Source organism: Nerophis lumbriciformis, linkage group LG03, assembly GCF_033978685.3.
Source record: "Nerophis lumbriciformis linkage group LG03, RoL_Nlum_v2.1, whole genome shotgun sequence".
NCBI classification, from domain to species: Eukaryota; Metazoa; Chordata; class Actinopteri; order Syngnathiformes; family Syngnathidae; genus Nerophis; species Nerophis lumbriciformis.
The window spans coordinates 62494570-62515321 of NC_084550.2; the positions used below are offsets into that span (position 1 = coordinate 62494570).

The following is a 20752-nucleotide window of genomic DNA, read 5'->3' on the forward strand; positions in this document are numbered from 1 at the left end:
GCTAGCAGCGACCAAGCTAGGACAACATGTAAAAGCCAGAGCTGGAAGACCCTCCTGCCTCGTTAAGATCTCCCGTTTGGGAACCCTTTGGCTGCGCGATACAACAATGGAGGACGGAGGTTTGCCGACATTGTTCAGCAGCTGCTTCTGACAACACGTCAAACATGTGTTGCACCTTTCCTGCTTCCGGCTCCCAGACCTTAGTCGAGGAGCGCAGGGGAGACACTCCTCCAGGGCCGATGTATTCTCGGGGGCAACACCCTTCACTCTACCCGGCAGTGAGCCTCCACAGCTCCGGACTCCAGGGTAAATGACGAGTCCGCCGATTAGTTGCAAATCGTGGCTTTACTGAGGTCTTGCACACAGCCAATCCAACAAAACACTAGCCACTCCCCGCACTCACGCTACCGCTCCCTCACCTCGCTCGCCCACACACTCACCTCACATGCTGTCACATATTAAAGGTACACACACACACACACATATGCTACTCTCATAACAGATTCACCGCATTCAAGCAGCCTCTCCTCGGCGAGTCAGGCAGGGCTAAAGCAATAACAAATGTTTTTATAGCAGCAGATATAAGTCCATATTGCATTAAAAACTAGATTTTGACCCACTTCTATGGTGGAAGAACAATGAGCTCATATATCCTCTTACTGCCAAGTTAGCCAGGCTGGGGGGGAAAAGAAAAGTTAATCTGAGGCTGAGTTGACTTGAAACTGTTTAATGTTGCACTTTTTATATGTAGAAGAAAAGTTTTGTCATTTTATTTAATCTGAGCAACAACTTGAGGCAGTTTAATGTTGATTAACATGGACCCCGACTTAAACAAGTTGAAAAACTTATTGGGGTGTTACCATTTAGTGGTTAATTGTACGGAATATGTACTGTACTGTGCAATCTACTAATAAAAGTCTCAATCAATCAATCAAAAAAAGCACTTTATATGTAGAAAGGTTTTGTTAAGAAACCATTCTGAGCCTTATCTTATTTAGTTTTTATTTTATATATGTTGACCACATTAACCCTGGCAATGGACCCTGTGTGTATGTGTATGTTATGCCATTGTTTACAAATTTGGTAAATAAATAACCAAAACATTTATATTTTGTTGTTTTCTTACTGTACCGAAAACTAACCGAACCGTGACCTCTAAACCCAGGTACGTACCGAACCGAAATTTTTGTGTACCGTTACACCCCTAATATAGATATATTTACTTTTTCAAGTGGACTTTTGAGGGCAGAAATAATTGCCATGTGGCCCTGAACAAAAACGAGTTTGACATCCCTGATATAGAATGTGGTACCTTTGTACTCCGGGGTGAACTCCTTCATCTCTGGAGGCAGAAACTCATAGAAGCGCTGCTCTCTGCAGATGAGAGGCTTGCACACCGTGTGGTCATCATAGCGCATCATACTGGTGTGACCCCCCACCTGCAGGGTGCAGGTAAGAAAGAAAAAAAAGATCCTATTAAACTCAACTCTACAGTAATTATTACGGATATATCACATAATCTTGTACTTCTTACCTGGTGCATGAAGGGCTCCAATGGAACACCGCCGCCTCGGGATGGAAGTGATGCTCCTCCCCCTGGCCCTGCCCCCTGTAGCTTGTTGTCCATGTTGTTGGTATGAGGGAGGCACATGGCTCCTGGCGGACGAACCGCACCTCCTCCTGAAAGGCGCAGATTTAACACTCAAAGATCATGCTGCAAAGCGAGGAACCTTCTCTTACCTGGCACATGGGCTCTGGCGGGCGGTGAGGGCGAGGGCGGGGCACAGGGCACCACGGGCTGCTGGGAGCGCACGCCGGCCCCAGGGGGAGGCGGCGCCAGACCGAAAAACCACCTTGTGAGTTCTTGGATCAGAGTGCTCCACTCCACCGCCGGCAGCACAGCGACCCGCTCGGGACAGGGGGCGGGGGTGCGCAGGTTCAGGGGCTGACGGTGGAAGCCAGGTGAAGGTGTAGCTCACCACTTCCTGCAGACAAACGCAGACACAGATGCGTGTGGAACAAGAAAGTAGCAATGAGGATGACACGTGGTGGAATGCACTACACTGTGTGACACGACACGTTCGCACACATTGTCCCAAAATAAAAGCCTCGACGGAGTCGATCCCGAGAGGTTTTTTTCAGCTAATGCTTTAAAGTCCCAGCTGCTTCGGGGTTCAAAACATCAACAGTGATTTGAGAGGACGTTTGGCGATTCAAGCTGCGTTTCAGCACAAACACTGCAGCTGACAAGATGCAATCAAAGCTGCGCCGTTGCCAAGGGACATCGACCGCAAAAATAAAAACAAAAAAAATGCAGAGAGAATTCTTTGCATGAGAAACAATGAGTGCAGAATAATGAAAAGAACTGTATCACAATAAATGTGATTTCCTCATCAATCTTTAAACCATGCAAACTTGTACATAAGTCTGTTACTGTGTGGACGCGCGATCCAATTGGGACACTCAAAGGGTGTACATACTGGTCCATATTTCACACTTTAGACCAGTGTTTTTCAACCTTTTTTGAGCCAAGGCACATTTTTTGCATTGAAAAAATGCGGAGGCACACCACCAGCAGAAATCATTAACAAACTAAACTCAGTTGACAGTAAAAAGTCGTTGCAATTGTTGATATGACTTTAAACCATAACTAAGCATGCATCACTATAACTCTTGTCTCAAAGTAGGTGTACTGTCACCACCTGTCACATCACCCCCTGACTTATTTGGACTTTTTTGGTGTTTTCCTGTGTGTAGTGCAGTGGTTCTTAACCTGGGTTCGATCGAAACCTAGAGGTTCGGTGAGTCAGCCTCAGGGGTCCGGCAGAGCCTCCGCCGCAGCGGTCAAGACACACCAGACTCATGAATTGATTAATGTTGAAAAGTTACAAGTTGAAAAATGTATTTGTGTGCTACCATTTAGTGGTCAATTGTACGGAATATGTACCGTACTGTGCAATCTACTAACAAAAGTTCCATTCAATCAATCAATCAATCAATCATGTAAGTAAAAACTTCTCCCTATTGGGGTATCTGTACTGTAAAGTTAACATTTGAATGACAATAAAAAGGAAGTCTATAAGTATTATGGAAACCCCCAAACAATGTTCCCTCTAATTTTCCATCTGATTTGCAAGTGTGTAATTGTGTAATGTTGTGAGTTTATGCACTGTGTTGGTTTTGTTCTTTGAACAAGGTGATGTTCATGCACACTTCATTTTGTGCACTAGTAAAAAAACATAACTTTGTCTTGAATTTGAAAAAATAAAATAAAACATTTTATTCTTCACTAAAGAAGGGTTTGGTGAATGTGCATATGAAACTGGTGGGGTTTGGTACCTCCAACAAGGTTAAGAACCACTGGTGTAGTGTTTTAGTTATTGTCTTGCACTCCTATTTTGGTGTCTTTTTCTCTTTTTTTGGTATTTTCCTGTAGCAGTTTCATGTCTTCCTATGAGCGATATTTCCCGCATCTACTTTGTTTTTATCCTTCTTCGCGGGGACATTGTCAATTGTCATGTTCGGATGTACATTGTGGACGCCATCTTTGCTCCACAGTAAGTCTTTGCTGTCGTCCAATGTCGATTAATCGTGCAGCCCTACTTCAAATACTAAAAAACTCTGGGACACAATGAAATCGGCAACTAATAGGAATCTACAATAAAACAAACTATCCCATTAGATGAACAGCAAAAACAGATTCAACCTAAGGAATTTTTCCTATGAGCGTGACGGAGTAAGGCAGTCATTACCAGAAATCGATACCACCGGAGGTGAATCCAAACAGCGTCCAGCATTTTGTACTGTGCAAACCAATAAATCTACTGGGCCAGATGGATTGTCGGCCTTTCTGATCAAAAGCTGCGCAAAGGAACGGACACCCTGCTGGTGTCCTATATTCCAGCGGTCATTAGACACCCACACTGTTCCAGCTCTGTGGAAAAGGACAACAATAACACCTGTGTCCCAAAAGCCTTGTGCTAAAGACGACGACTTTTGCCCTGGAGCCTTGACCTCGATAACTGTGAAATGTTTGGAAAGATTAGTCATGTCATTGCTCAAAAGAGAAGTGCAGTCCATGTTGGATGCATGTCAGTTTGCCTACATACATAAACGCAGTACTGAGGATGCTGTTTTCTGCATGTTGCACTTTGAAAGCTTGCATTTTATTTATTGATTTAAGTCCAGCATCTAACAAAAAAATGCAAAAAAAATAAATAAAGACTTGAATGTCAATACTACCCTGATTAAATGGTGCAACGACTGGTGCAATGGACGTGGAGTGGATCTAGTTAATAGTGTGAGAGTCCAGTCCATAGTGGATCTAACATAATAGTGTGAGAGTCCAGTCCATAGTGGATCTAACATAATAGTGAGAGTCCAGTCCATAGTGGATCTAACATAATAGTGTGAGAGTCCAGTCCATAGTGGATCTAGTTATTAGTGTGAGAGTCCAGTCCATAGTGGATCTAACATAATAGTGTGAGAGTCCAGTCCATAGTGGATCTAACATAATAGTGTGAGAGTCCAGTCCATAGTGGATCTAGTTAATAGTGTGAGATTCCAGTCCATAGTGGATCTAACATAATAGTGTGAGAGTCCAGTCCATAGTGGATTTGGCATAATATTGTGAGAGTCCAGTCTATAGTGGATCTAACATAATAGTGTGAGAGTCCAGTCCATAGTGGATTTAGCATAATATTGTGAGAGTCCAGTCCATAATGGATCTAACATAATATTGTGAGAGTCCAGTCCATAGTGGATCTAACCTAATAGTGTGAGAGTCCAGTCCATAGTGGATCTAACATAATATTGTGAGAGTCCAGTCCATAGTGGATCTAACATAATAGTGTGAGAGTCCAGTTCATATTGGATCTAACATAATAGTGTGAGAGTCCAGTCTAGTGGATTTAGCATAATATTGTGAGAGTCCAGTCCATAGTGGATCTAACATAATAGTGTGAGAGTCCAGTCCATAGTGGATCTAACATAATATTGTGAGAGTCCAGTCCATAGTGGATCTAACATAATAGTGTGAGAGTCCAGTCCATAGTGGATGTAGTTAATAGTGTGAGAGTCCAGTCCATAGTGGATCTAACATAATAGTGTGAGAGTCCAGTCCATAGTGGATTTAGCATAATATTGTGAGAGTCCAGTCCATAGTGGATCTAACATAATAGTGTGAGAGTCCAGTCCATAGTGGATCTAACATAATATTGTGAGAGTCCAGTCCATAGTGGATGTAGTTAATAGTGTGAGAGTCCAGTCCATAGTGGATCTAACATAATAGTGTGAGAGTCCAGTCTATAGTGGATCTAACATAATAGTGTGAGAGTCCATAGTGGATCTAATATAATAGTGTGAGAGTCCAGTCCATAGTGAATCTAACATAATAGTGTGAGAATCCAGTCTATAGTGGATCTAACATAATAGTGTGAGAGTCCAGTCCATAGTGGATCTAACATAATAGTGAACGAAATAAGATACGGTCAGGCATCAAACACTGTAATACAGAAGTTCTACAAGGCTATCCTTTCTACACTTTACACTAATGACTTCAGGAAAGTACATCCTGATAATTGTATTTTTAAATTATGTATAACGACATGAACTAGTTCACATACCACAGTTGTATTAAGTGGTGTGACAGAAACGATCTCATTTTAAATGTGGAAAAAACACAAGAGATGATTTTTGACCCAAGGCAAGTGACTACACACGAGCCAGTGGTCATTAAAGAACAGACTATCAATCGGGTGACAACATATGAATATGTAAGGGTTCATGTTGATAACCTGCTCAGCTGGAAATCGCATATTGATAACTTGTGCAAAAAACTGCAACTGAGACTATATTTTCGAAACAAATGAGTCTGTATGTTAAGTTAAGTTAAGTTAAAGTACCAATGATTGTCAAACACACACGAGGTGTGGTGAAATTTGTTCTCTGCATTTTGACCCATCCCCTTGCTCAACCCCTGGGAGGTGAGGGGAGCAGTGGGCAGCAGCAGTGGCTGCGCCTGGGAATCATTTTTGGTGATTTAACCCCCAATTCCAAGCCTTGATGCTGAGTGCCAAGCAGGGAGGTAATGGGTCCAATTTTTATAATCTTTGGTATGACTCAAAACCTACCGATCTCAGGGCGGACACTCTAACCACAAGGCCACTGAGTAGGTGTGAGCAATCAGATCGTGCTGATTTCCTACAGAGCTATACTCGTGAGCCTAATCAGATATAGAATCACAGTCTGCTTTTGCAACCTAACCGAACAACTGAAGACCAGATTGGCTAACATGCACAAAACCGCAATGAAGATAATTGGTATGAAACATGAGTAAATACAGTACAGGCCAAACGTTTGGACACAGCCTTCTCATTCAATGCGTTTTCTTTATTTTCATGACTATTTACATTTTAGATTGTCACTGAAGGCATCAAAACTATGACACCCGTGAAGTGAAAATCATTTCAGGTGACTACCTCTTGAAGCTCATCAAGAGAATGCCAAGAGTGTGCGAAACAGTAATCAGAGCAAAGGGTGGCTATTTTGAAGAAACTAGAAAATAAAAAACACCTTTTCAGTTATTCCACCTTTTTAAGTACGTAACTCCATGTGTTCATTCATAGTTTCGAGTGACAATCTACAATGTAAATAGTCATGAAAATAAAGACAAGGCATTGAATGAGAAGGTGTGTCCAAACTTTTGGCCTGTACTGTATATCATTTGTTACAACACAAGCAACACAAATCTCTTCAGACTCATCCCCTTGTCTTCAGGATACAAACTTCTCCCATCAGGAAGAAGACTCCGTATAAACAAACCGTCTCAAATTACCATTTGTTCCAGCTTCTGTCAAACTGTTAAATAATTAAGAAAAAAATAGTACAATAGAGCAACGTGCATTGAACACAAGCACTTTAGCACCTGACACTTTAAAGCCCCACTTCCACTTAAGAACTTTGTTCTTAAATCGCGGATGCAGCTCTGAAGACCGGCGGGAGATTTTTTTCGAAGGAAGTAGTAATGAAACGATCACACTGGTCGCTATTTATTGCTACCACGCAAATTTCCGTTAAATAGCATTAGCATTATCATTTCGATTTGAGCCTCGAAAGTCACTTACTAGTCCAGCAGGAACACAGCCAAGGCAGCATTGACAGTCTTTGCGCTCACGCCAGCGAGTGAAAGCCGGGGCAATGTTGATCCTGACTGTCCTTTTATCCGAGTAAGCTCCCTTATGGTCTTTTTTAATCTCCTCAGACAAAACTTTTCCTTTCTTTGGTTGTTTTGGAGCTTCGGCCATGATAGCAGTAATTGCACGTAGGTCTTATTTTTCCTTCTTCTTGTTTTCTGGCGACACATAGGCGTTCGCATCGACTTCCGTGTTTTTATTGAATGGGGAAAGGAGGAGTGACATATGCTGTAAAGCAAGTCCGCACATTTGTAGTTTTTTGTGTGGCAGGGTTCAAAATTGCTAAATGCCGGTAAAAGCGATACAGAACCCTTCAGGGCATGACAGAGGTGTCATTCAACCATGCATCATCCCAAAAGTTATGAAAATATTTGAAGGTTGAAAAGTGACTAAGTGCCGCTTTAAATTGTGTTGTTATTTTAAAGTACTGTGTTTCCTGTTCTTAGCCCTGTTTTGTAGATAATGTTTGTGTAATTATGTTTTATGCCTTATGAAGCAATAATCTAACACGATGCCCAAGACAAATTTCCTTAACCGGACAATAAAGTTGACCTTGACCCTATTATGGGCCTACCGTGCACAGCCAGATACGGTGAATGGACGAAGAAGGCAGCCAATTAGCTTAACACGTGTGCAAAATAAGTGATGCCATCTGCCGTGACTGGGATGGAGCAGAGTGATCACAAAATGCTGATGAAGTGCTTATTCCTGACCGACAGACTGTAATGCGAGCGCTTCGGTGAGCCAAGAATCCACACGGCGCGGCTTACCATTTCCAGGACTACCTACAGCACTGTATGACGTGACCTTCATTAGCATCAACAAGATTATGTTGTGTAGTTACTACGAGGGGTGTCGGATTTTGGTGCAATATCAGCAAAAAATTTAAAAAAGCATACGATGATATCGACTTGCATCTTAAAACCTCCCACAAATGTCAGATACAAGCAGACCTGCAGTGTGTTTACTTGCGCAAAATTGTTATTGATATCGGACAACACTCAAGCTTCCAATATTGGTATAAGTGAAAATGTTGTACCTTCTTACTATTACCTCTCAACTTTAGTGTGATGGGAGAGCTTTTTTGTCCTCCTTTGTTTTTAAATACAAAACAACATAGTAATAACAAAGTAGAAATTTAACGTTGATGCACTGTGGCTTTGACAGAAGTCAAGGGTTCTAGACCTCGAACGTCACAACTGGTTTCTGCATTTGAATTAGAGATGGGCGATATGGCCTAAAATCCATATTGCAATATATATCACAATATATTACTTAGTATATAAGTGATAATTGAACCACCTCAAAATGGGTTACAAATGCTCCTAATTTAGTTGATATCATTTGCAATACCATATTTCGGGTTGTATCAATACTATTATTATTCTACTTGTTAATTATTGCTAATACTTGGTTACTTTCTGCTGTAACATGGTTCCATCTACGCTACTGTTAAAACGTAATAAATGTATATTTATTGAATAAATGTAATGAACATTTATTCAATCAAACTCAATCAAAATTTAAAGTGCTTTTCATACATAAAAGAAATGCGACACAAAGTGCTTGACAGACCTAAAAACAATACCCCGATGACCCAGTTCCCCCATCACACACACACACACACACACACACACACACACACACACACACACACACACACACACACACACACACACACACACACACACACACACACACACACACACACACACACACACACACACACACACACACACACACACACACACACACACACACACACACACACACGGCTGAGTACAGAGGAGCCAAGTGAGTAAACACTATCACTAACACTATATTATTCTTTGTTGTTTGGGTATTTTAATTATATTATTTTATTACTTCATTATTTTTATTAGTTTTGGGCGATACTACAAATGTGGGGTGAGTATTTGTCATACTGATGATACTTCAGATTTTCCATATTATTGAATGATTCAATTTTTGATCACAATTATAATCAGATAAAAACATGACGGCAATGTAACAACGTCAATCAAATATTTAAATGATTTCCTACTGTTGGCTCGGATTTAAATCCTTTGGGTTTTGCTCTTAAAGCCCTCCTGTGTCCAGGGACTTATTTCCTGAGTTTGTAAACAAAAACGACAAATGATTTTTGACCGTAAAAAATATTGATCTAACCACTATCAATTGATATTTGTATTGATCCGCCCGCCTTTATTCAAGAGCTCTAGCTTGCGGTTTGCTTACCTTCCAACGGTGCATAGTGTAAAGTCTTACACCTATGTACGGCGTTACAAAACAACCGCTTTACTTTGACTAGTAACACGTAATCTAATTAATTACTTTTACGTATGTTACGCCATTACTGATGCGTTTGATGTAACGTGGGAGGCTATTTCTGATGCGGTTGTATGTCAGCAAGACAGCGCCAGAAGCACAGCAAATTTAATGCGGGACATAACTTTTTACTAATGAAAGCAACAGCTAGCACCAAACTAAAACGAACTTGATATCAAATTGGAAGAGGCAATATCACACAGCAAACAAAATGTAGGTGAAGTACACACACTACTACTACTACTACTACAAGGGAATAATAAACAACAAATAAATGATTGAAGTGACAAGCTTGCAATCCTACCATACCCTGTTTGTTAACGAGAAGTAAAAATAGACATCGAAGCACATTTCATTACTTTATTAACAAACGCTAACACAATCTAGTGAAAAGATTCAACAAAGCTGCCATCACTGCCGCTGCTAAGTGAGCATACACAGCTGGTCTGAGCACGCTCTTACTGACGTCCCTTGGCGACAGGCACCGCCCTTCTAAAGACACACCTACACAAGCACTCTGCTCTCATGAAACGTCGCTCAACTGCATATGCTATATATTTTAAGTATTTTTTTAAAAATTACTTCCTCTTGTAATTAATTACATTATCAAGGAGTAATTCCAAGAATGCGAGTCATCTCGTATCAGTGTTTGTGTCCAGAACATCGAGTACCGCGACGCAGACAAAGCAGAGACACGGCGATATCACGAGTGTCATTACATTTGCATTTCTGAATAATCACATATTGTGTCCAACTGGGGCTGCTGAAATTACCCCCCTACCTTCAGAAGCAGCCTCAGTGATGTAACCAGGGACCTTCCAAATAAATAGAGGAGCATATTTCAGATAATATTCCACTAGGTAATTAACAATGTGATATGTACTATTAAATTATCATTATTTCATATTTTAGTGAATTCATTTAGATTTTGTTCACTCACTTATAGTTGTCCAAACAATATACAGCAGTCAAAACATCATCTCTGCCCTGATGACAAAGTCCTTGTAGATTCCTAATGAAGCCTTAGTTTGACGCTCCTCTACTTTCTCCTGCTCCCGCTTGCTGCGGCAACAACAAACAAAACTCCAGACGCTCCTCTTCGTTTTGTATCGTTTACGTAAAACAATAACGACGTGGAAACAAATGAATGGCAAAATGAAGCGAGTTTGTTACAGTAAAAAAGAGTTAGAAAAAGTAAGAGTGAGGTCAAAAAACTGTGTGGCTCAATTCCCCCGCACCTGACTGCCATTACCCATAATGCACTGTGTACAAAAACCAACCTACTACACAGATCCTTCCGCCATATATGCAATTTAAACAGTTACGTCTTCAAATTATTTAGACAAATGTAATAATTATTCTAAGCATGCAAATAAAGTAAACAGTCCCATTTTGGCTGAATAAACAAAAAGCACCTTCCATAAAATGTAAATGAACTTAAACAGCATTTAGGCTCCTACAGTCCTGACTTAGCAGTTTGTTTGTGTATGATTGCTAGACAAAAAAAAAAAAAAGAGTAAATAGAGGCTAAAAGGCAGAGCTTGCTGACACACATGATGGTGGAGAGATAAATAGCTGCTGAGATCCAAGCGATGGCGAAGAGTAGGCACAAAGAAAGGTTGAAAAAACAAACTAAGAGTCATCATGCACAGAAAACTAAACCACCAGGCTAATGGATACGGAGAAGAGCAGAGCTTCAGCATGGTCTAGTTCTCATGAAGCCCTGTGGGCCAGAAACTCCAACTGTGGGTGTAGAAAAGAAATAATAATACACACAGCTGCTGCACACATCCCGAGACAGACAGCTGCTAACACAGAAAGCTCTTGACACACACACATGTACACGCACACACATACTCCAATCAACAACATTCTGGCTGAGACAATTCAGGTCATTCAAAACAGCCATAAGGACAGCGTATGTCTGTCATATTGGCTTCTCGGTCTCCACTACACAGATGACGTGCAGGCGTTACCCTGGCAACCAGAACTTGCATGCATGCCGTCCAAAGAAGATGCTCTACAATCAATGCAGGCTGAATGCACGTTCAAACTGCGGCGTGGTAAGGATTTGGAATGTGCATTTCCTTTTTTAATCAAGTATAAATTAGTCATTAGGGGTGTCGCGAGTTGATTTTCATATTGGCTATCGGTCCGATATCAGCAAATAAACAAGTATTGGATCGTATCGCTTTCATTAAAAATCTCTGATATAATCTCCGGTAAAAGCACTCCAGATAACATCTAAATGTCCTCCAATAAACACACAACTTTGATCTTTCCTTCAATTTCTGTGAGGTCATTTACAAAAGGTAAACATGGTAAGCTGTAGGCTACAAGGAGCTAGCAGCTACACAACAGCTAAGCACACAAACTAGACCTATGTAATAAGTAGAGCTGGACGACATAACCATATCAGTACATGTCGCGATCGTTGGAGAAATAAGAGACAGGAAGTGGCGAAGCAAGGTTGCTTGCATGAACAAAGTCACTCGCTAAATGAGCAACGCAGGAAGTGGCCGCTGATCAGTGGGCGTGACATGCTGACAGCCAATCATGTAACAGTAGGGGTGTAACGGCACGTGTATTTGTATTGAATCGTTTTGGTACGGGGGTTCCGGTTCGGTTCAGAGGTGTACCGAACGAGTTTCCACACGGACATATTAAGTAGCGTAACGCACGTTGTGTAAACAATGCACACCGAGGCACAACACACGGCATGCTAGCAGCTAACGGGCTAGGATAGACTGACCATACGTCCTCTTTTCACCGGACATGTCCTCTTTTGTGGAGCTGTCAGGGCGGAGTTTCTTAAATGCCTCAAATGTCCGGCATTTTGAGTTAGGGTTGCGTGTATTTTCAATGTACGTTCAGGGTTAAGAAGGGGTTAAAAACAAAACAAATTGTGCGTGCAGCATCATTGGTGAGGGAGGGGCAGAGACAGAGAGAGAGAGAGAGAGTTATGATAAACGCGCATGCGTCGCCAGGCTCTGCTTTTTATCCATAGATTTATCACATTTAATTTTTTATTATCTATAGCAGGGGTGTCGAAAGTGTGCCCCGGAGGCCATTTGCGGCCCACAGCTAATGTTTTAAAGGCCCACGGCACATTCTAAAAATACTATTAAAATAAACAAAAACATAACAAAAGTGAAATAAAAAAGCTTAAAGGTTAAATGTAATTTAGAAAACGTTGCAATGTTGACTAATAAAACAAAGCTGTTTTTTTTCTTTCAAACTGTCATTGCTCAAAACATAATATTGAATCAAAATCAATGTTATTATTAATTATTGACCTATCCCATTACTTCACATCAAATATTCCACTAAGAAAAATATTTTTGGTGGAAGATTTTGCAAATTTGGTAAATAAATAACCCAAAAATGTATATTTTGTTGTTTTCTTACTGTACCGAAAATGAACCGAACCGTGAAGTCTAAACCGAGGTACGTGCCGTACCAACATTTTTGCGTACCGTTACACCCCTAGGTAACAGTATCAACTATCAACTTTGGTTGCGCCATCTTGTTGTCGGGCAGTTGATTCTTTGAGTGGCGTGAGAAGAGAAAGCAGAAACGAGTGCTGCAGAGAGCGAAGAAATTGTCGATAAAAGCAGAAACGTCACCTCGACAGTATGGTAGTTATTTGAATTTTTTTTAAACAGACCGTAGTCAGACCTAGGTGCTCGTAATCAGTAATACCTCACCACCTTAGCCGTACTCGCCCTTTTGCACAGCTGGCAGTAAAATTGCAGAAAATAAAACATGTTTTCATTTTCACATTTGCACTATTTTGTTACACTTTATTAAGCATTTCTTAAGTGTTTCTTATTTTTGCAGCTTTCTTTTTAGAGGTTATTAAGAGTTCAATGTGATTTTAGAATTTTTGCCCTGGTTGTGTTGAAATTTCATTTTGTTTCTGCATTGATAAATGTGGGGATTATAATCAGACGAAGGTTACATATTAAATGGTCCTTATTTTTGTCATAAATGTGTTAAATAATTATCAGTATCGACTAGGGGTGTAACGGTACGTGTATTTGTATTGAACCGTTTCGGTACGGGGGTTTCGGTTCGATTCGGAGGTGTACCGAACAAGTTTCCTTCTGCCTCTGTCTCGGTCAGTCCTCTACACAGCACCCAGCATTGTCCCACCCACACAACCATCTGATTGGTTACAAACAGAGCGGTAACAGCCAATCAGCAGTGCGTATTCAGAGCGCATGGAGTCAGTGCTTAGCGTTTAGTAGGTAAGCATCAGGCAGCGCACTCTCCCCACATGATAATAAACACCTCCCAGTCAACTACTAGTAACATCACTATGAGCCCGTTGACCTTCTAGAAATATAAAAGGCAGCTCAGCTCGCTCGCAGTCCTGGCTCGAGGTGAAGGCTAATTCGCTTTTAGCATAACGCTAGCTCATTTTGCGGTGTGTGTGTGTGCGTGTGTGTTACGGACAGCAAAGCCCTGTTTGTCTGTTATTTCACTTTACCTTTTTCTGTGTTGATTGAGCTGTGTTGAAACAGCAAAAAAGGACATTATGTTAAATGAAGAGTTTCTGTCTCTGATAGTTGATATTATAATGTAAGTGCATCATTAAGCCTACATGAACTCTATGGTGTTCAGGGATGAATAGTCTCTCCTATTGCTATTGTACCATTTTTTCAGCTATAGTTACATTAATCATTAGTAATACAGCAGCCTAGTCTTGAATGGCAGGGTCTCTGCTATCACATGTTGATAAAAATATAACATTTACATAATAAAAATCAACTACAGGCTTCCCAAATGCTGTAATAAATTAAGCATGATGAGTTGACTTGAAACTGTTTAATGTTGCACTTTTTATATGTAGAAGAAAAGTTTTGTCATTTTATTTAATCTGAGCAACAACTTGAGACAGTTTAATGTTGATTAACGTGGGCAGAATTATTATAGTGTTCCCAATGTTAAAAGGATAAAGCCATTGTTTACAAATTTGGTAAATAACCAAAACATTTATATTTTGTTGTTTTCTTACTGTACCGAAAATGAACCGAACCGTGACCTCTAAACCGAGGTAGGTACCGAACCAAAATTTTTGTTTACCGTTACACCCCTAGTATCAACCGATATAAAACACTTATATAGTGACACCATTTTTAGCCATGTCGCCCAGCTCCAGTAATACATGCCCTTATTTGAACAATACTGCGGTCTAAAACAGCACATTTGTGAATATAAATAACAAATAATCATAGTTGCATACAGGTAAATGCCAGTAAATTAGAATATTTTGAAAAACTTGATTTATTTCAGTAATTGCATTCAAAAGGTGTAACTTGTACATTATATTTATTCATTGCACACAGACTGATGCATTCAAATGTTTATTTCATTTAATTTTGATGATTTGAAGTGGCAACAAATGAAAATCCAAAATTCCGTGTGTCACAAAATTAGAATATTACTTAAGGCTAATACAAAAAAGGGATTTTTAGAAATGTTGGCCAACTGAAAAGTATGAAAATGAAAAATATGAGCATGTACAATACTCAATACTTGGTTGGAGCTCCTTTTGCCTCAATTACTGCGTTAATGCGGCGTGGCATGGAGTCGATGAGTTTCTGGCACTGCTCAGGTGTTATGAGAGCCCAGGTTGCTCTGATAGTGGCCTTCAACTCTTCTGCGTTTTTGGGTCTGGCATTCTGCATCTTCCTTTTCACAATACCCCACAGATTTTCTATGGGGCTAAGGTCAGGGGAGTTGGCGGGCCAATTTAGAACAGAAATACCATGGTCCGTAAACCAGGCACGGGTAGATTTTGCGCTGTGTGCAGGCGCCAAGTCCTGTTGGAACTTGAAATCTCCATCTCCATAGAGCAGGTCAGCAGCAGGAAGCATGAAGTGCTCTAAAACTTGCTGGTAGACGGCTGCGTTGACCCTGGATCTCAGGAAACAGAGTGGACCGACACCAGCAGATGACATGGCACCCCAAACCATTACCCAACCATGCAAATTTTGCATTTCCTTTGGAAATTGAGGTCCCAGAGTCTGGAGGAAGACAGGAGAGGCACAGGATCCACATTGCCTGAAGTCTAGTGTAAAGTTTCCACCATCAGTGATGGTTTGGGGTGCCATGTCATCTGCTGGTGTCGGTCCACTCTGTTTCCTGAGATCCAGGGTCAACGCAGCCGTCTACCAGCAAGTTTTAGAGCACTTCATGCTTCCTGCTGCTGACCTGCTCTATGGAGATGGAGATTTCAAGTTCCAACAGGACTTGGCGCCTGCACACAGCGCAAAATCTACCCGTGCCTGGTTTACGGACCATGGTATTTCTGTTCTAAATTGGCCCGCCAACTCCCCTGACCTTAGCCCCATAGAAAATCTGTGGGGTATTGTGAAAAGGAAGATGCAGAATGCCAGACCCAAAAACGCAGAAGAGTTGAAGGCCACTATCAGAGTAACCTGGGCTCTCATAACACCTGAGCAGTGCCAGAAACTCATAGACTCCATGCCACGCCGCATTAACGCAGTAATTGAGGCAAAAGGAGCTCCAACCAAGTATTGAGTATTGTACATGCTCATATTTTTCATTTTCATACTTTTCAGTTGGCCAACATTTCTAAAAATCCCTTTTTTGTATTAGCCTTAAGTAATATTCTAATTTTGTGACACACGGAATTATGGATTTTCATTTGTTGCCACTTCAAATCATCAAAATTAAATGAAATAAACATTTGAATGCATCAGTCTGTGTGCAATGAATAAATATAATGTACAAGTTACACCTTTTGAATGCAATTACTGAAATAAATCAAGTTTTTCAAAATATTCTAATTTACTGGCTTTTACCTGTATTACTTACCTCATACAGAGTAACAAACGTGTCATGATCTTAGGATAATGAATTATTACGACCACTAGGTGTCGCCAAACACCATATAACGCTCAACTTCAAAAGCATAAATCTGTCATAAGTTTAGTGTTTTCTGAGTAATTTCACTTGTTGAACCATTTTCTCTCAACAAAATAATTAAACTATCATGCCTTAAGGTTAGCATTTTTCATATGTATTATTGTTCTCTGTTTGATTAATTTCACTCGATCAAACTTTTTCAAACATTTCACTCTAGAAAATAATAAAACGAAGATTCTGCTGATATCGGCCATCCCTCAAGGCCCCAATATCGGTATTGTATTGGAAGTGAAAAAGTTGTATAGGGACACTCTTAGCACTAGTAGTAATACAGTACCGGTATGTACAATAGTATTACATTTACGATGTGGGACGGACATAAGAGATTACAACTTGTTCTCATGCCGTTACTTTTTTACACTCCTTTTAGGAAAGCATACAAAAACGAGGAACACCTTTAAGACATTCATTTGAAAAGTGTCTGCAGATTTTCTAATAAGCAAGAACCATTAATGATAGGCCTTCCTTTCCCGCTATGATTGCCATTTCCTCCTTGCCGCTGCCAAATATTACCCCTGGATAATGTCCTGTCATGTCTGGGGAACACTAACGTCGTCAGAGTCTGGAGGACATCTTGTCTTTCAGACCTGAAGCCAGCAACGTTACAGAGTCCAGGTCTGAAAAAGACCTCAAATACAAACTGTTAAATAAACACTGACAAAATATAACATTTTGGTTTTTGTACACTGAATGATTTGAATTTCAGCTACAATTGTAGGAAAAAAAACAAGTTCTAAATAAAGATTCTGTCATTTTAAAGATGCAGAACCCTGACTAAGTGTACCTTGCACATAGTGATAAAGTAGTGTGTAGGGATTGGCATCGAATTCAGTACTTTTTTGGCACCGAGCGAATCCCGCCGGTTCTACCGGGCACCGATTCACGTAAAATCTATCAGTGCCATATTACGGTACCTGGGTTGCACGTGTCCAGTTGCATTGATTGATTGATTGAAACTTTTATTAGTAGATTGCATAGTACAGTACATATTCCGTACAATTGACCACTAAATGGTAACACCCGAATACGTTTTTCAACTTGTTTAAGTCGGGGTCCACGTTAATCAATTCATGGCCGACTCTAACTAAGAATGTAGCGATAAACGGTAACGATGATAATCGCAGAAAAACACCCGGCGGTTTCCGTTTAAAATTAAATGGATCGAAAAACCGTGATTGATAACTGCACTGTGATAGACTACGAACTGACTGCCGCTAGCTCGGCAGCTTAAATGCTAACATTAAAACAAGAGACATTAACGTCTTTCCCCATTAAGAAACGACATACCTCAATCTAAACTTACATAAACACATTACTGTTTGAACAAGTAAAGTATTAAATTGTGTAGTTGAACCTACAAGCTAAGCTGTCATGGCACAGAATGATCGATCTGAAGAAAACGCGACAGATGTGGCTCAAGGTCCGCTGAGTAGGACAACCAAAGAGTAGAACATGGCAACAAACAAAAAGACAATGCCTGACCTCGTTTTTCAACCGGAAAAAAAATTGCACTTTTCTATATTTAAGTTTGGTTTTTTTGCTTATAGAAATGAGAGTAATTTTTATTTTATTTTATAAAGTTATTTACCTTCAATTACAGTACAATAGTAAACACTTCTACAGCCATGAGAAATAAAAGTGTATATCCTTTGAAATTGTTACTTGCATTATCATTATATATTATGAGTACATTATAAAAATTATAATCAGTTCAGTTTCAGTTTATTTCAAGATTCAAGATTTATTTGGAACATGCATAGGAAATTAACTGAAATAAACCTAAGACAAGAAGATGTCGATTGACAGTCTAAAAGTAACATGTCTTCCTTCTATTGATATGTTTACGGCTTTATGCATTTTTATCTATTTTAATGTATAAAATATAAAAATCGCAAATCAAATCACAATTTTGGAGAGACAAATTGCAATTAGGTTTGCTCTCCATATTGACCAGCCCTATAACACACACAAAAGTACAGAAAATTGGTACCGTTGAGTACATGTCCCCATTTCCAGGTTCCCGGGAATTAGTACCGTATCGGTTCAAATGTCAAAAGGTACCCATCCCCTAAAAATCAGAAAGAAAAATGGTTTTATTCATTTTTGATTGGTAGGTAGGGTTCTATATATTGTGCTCCCGAGTTAATATTGCTGATCAATTTGAATTTATTATTATTAGAGATGTCCGATACTATCGGCCTGCCGATATTATCGGCCGATAAATGCGTTAAAATGTAACATCGGAAATGATCGGTATCGGTTTTTTTGTTGTTGTTTTTTTTTTATTAAATCAACATAAAAAACACAAGATACACTTACAATTAGTGCGCCAACCCAAAAAACTTCCCTCGTTCACACAAAAGGGTTGTTTCTTTCTGTTATTAATATTCTGGTTCCTACATTATATATCAATATATATCAATACAGTCTGCAAGGGATACAGTCCGTAAGCACACATGATTGTGCGTGCTGCTGGTCCACTAATAGTACTAACCTTTAACACTTAATTTTACTCATTTTCATTAATTACTAGTTTCTATGTAACTGTTTTTATATTGTTTTACTTTCTTTTTTATTCAAGAAAATGTTTTTAATTGATTTATCTTTTTTTATTTTTTTTTTAAAGTACCTTATCTTCACCATACCTGGTTGTCCAAATTAGGCATAATGTGTTAATTCCACGACTGTATATATTGGTTAATATCGATATCGGTTGATATCGGTATCAGTAATTAAAGAGTTGGACAATATCGGAATATCGGATATCGGCAAAAAAGCCATTATCGGGCATCCCTAATTATTATGTATTGAGGTTATTTAATTTTACTTTTTAGGATCAAATGGTTCAAGTTGGTCATAAATGTTTATAGTTTAAAATAAGGATTTTTTTTCCCGCTCCAATTGATGCATTCAAAATATTTTCTTTATTCTATATTTACAGAAGAAAAAACGCAGTTAATAAAAGTTATTCTCTGTGGTAAGTTTAAAACTCTCTTTCTTTGTTGTTGTTTTCTTTGATGTTAACAAGGATACAATGTTTTGCTGGAGTGTACTTATAACAAATTATAATAAATTGTACTATTTATAGTGGCGGTGGAGAGTGGGGGGTGCAAATATGTTTCTTGTCCCAAGGGGGGCGTAATAGAAAATAATTGAGAAGCAATTAATTACCTTAATCAATATAATATAATATAATATATAATATAAAAGGAAAGGAAAAAAATGAACAATTGAAATTGTTTCTCAACTTAATTTACAATAATATTTAAAGGGGAACATTATCACAATTTCAGAATTGTTAAAACCATTAAAAATAAGTTCCCAGTGGCTTATTATATTTTTCAAAGTTTTTTTCAAAATTTTACCCATCACGCAATATCCCTAAAAAAAGCTTCAAAGCTAACCACCCGTCCATTTTCCTGCGACGTCACATAGTGAAGCCAACACAAACAAACATGGCGGAAAGAACAGCAAGCTATAGCGACATTAGCTCGGATTCAGACTCGGATTTCAGCGGCTTAAGCGATTCAACAGATTACACATGTATTGAAACGGATGGTTGTAGTGTGGAGGCAGGTAGCGAAAACGAAATTGAAGAAGAAACTGAAGCTATTGAGCCATATCGGTTTGAACCGTATGCAAGCGAAACCGACGAAAACGACACGACAGCCAGCGACACGGGAGAAAGCGAGGACGAATTCTGCGATCGCCTTCTAACCAACGATTGGTATGTGTTTGTTTGGCATTAAAGGAAACTAACAACTATGAACTAGGTTTACAGCATATGAAATACATTTGGCAACAACATGCACTTTGAGAGTGCAGACAGCCCAGTTTTCATCAATTAATATATTCTGCAGACATACCCTCATGTCAGCAGGCCAGGGAAGCTAGGGTCGATATTCTTCTCTTGATCATCTTCGGGACGGTGTGAGCCAAGACATCCAGGGGGTTTTAGCTCGCTCGTCTGCGGGAACAAACTGCCGCCATTGCTTGCCGTGCTACCGAGGTCCTTTGTCCCTGAATTGCTCACACACTCCGGCAGATTCAATGGGGGTCTGGCGGCAGATTTCTTTGACTTTATCGTTGGAAATGCATCTGCTTTGAGTGTCGCAGGATATCCACACATTCTTGCCATCTCTGTCGTAGCATAGCTTTCGTCGGTAAAGTGTGCGGCACAAACGTCCAATTTCTTGCCACTTTCGCATCTTCGGGCCACTGGTGCAACTTGAATCCGTCCCTGTTCGTGTTGTTACACCCTCCGACAACACACC

The 20752-nt window shown here is 39.8% G+C and overlaps 1 protein-coding gene across 4 annotated transcripts in view; it reads right to left on the reverse strand.

Annotated features, from left to right (window-relative positions):
- The window catches only part of ip6k1 (inositol hexakisphosphate kinase 1), a 101310-nt gene that overhangs the window by 18119 nt on the left and 62439 nt on the right, over nucleotides 1-20752 (reverse strand). For all 4 annotated transcript variants that reach the window (XM_061940867.2, XM_061940873.2, XM_061940869.2 and 1 more), the window contains 3 exons: nucleotides 1741-1985; nucleotides 1535-1680; nucleotides 1313-1439 (listed from right to left, as the gene is read on the reverse strand). In XM_061940867.2, coding sequence (XP_061796851.2) covers nucleotides 1313-1439; nucleotides 1535-1651 — 244 coding nt within the window. In that variant the 5' untranslated portion in view covers nucleotides 1652-1680; nucleotides 1741-1985. The remainder of the gene's footprint in view (nucleotides 1-1312; nucleotides 1440-1534; nucleotides 1681-1740; nucleotides 1986-20752) is intronic.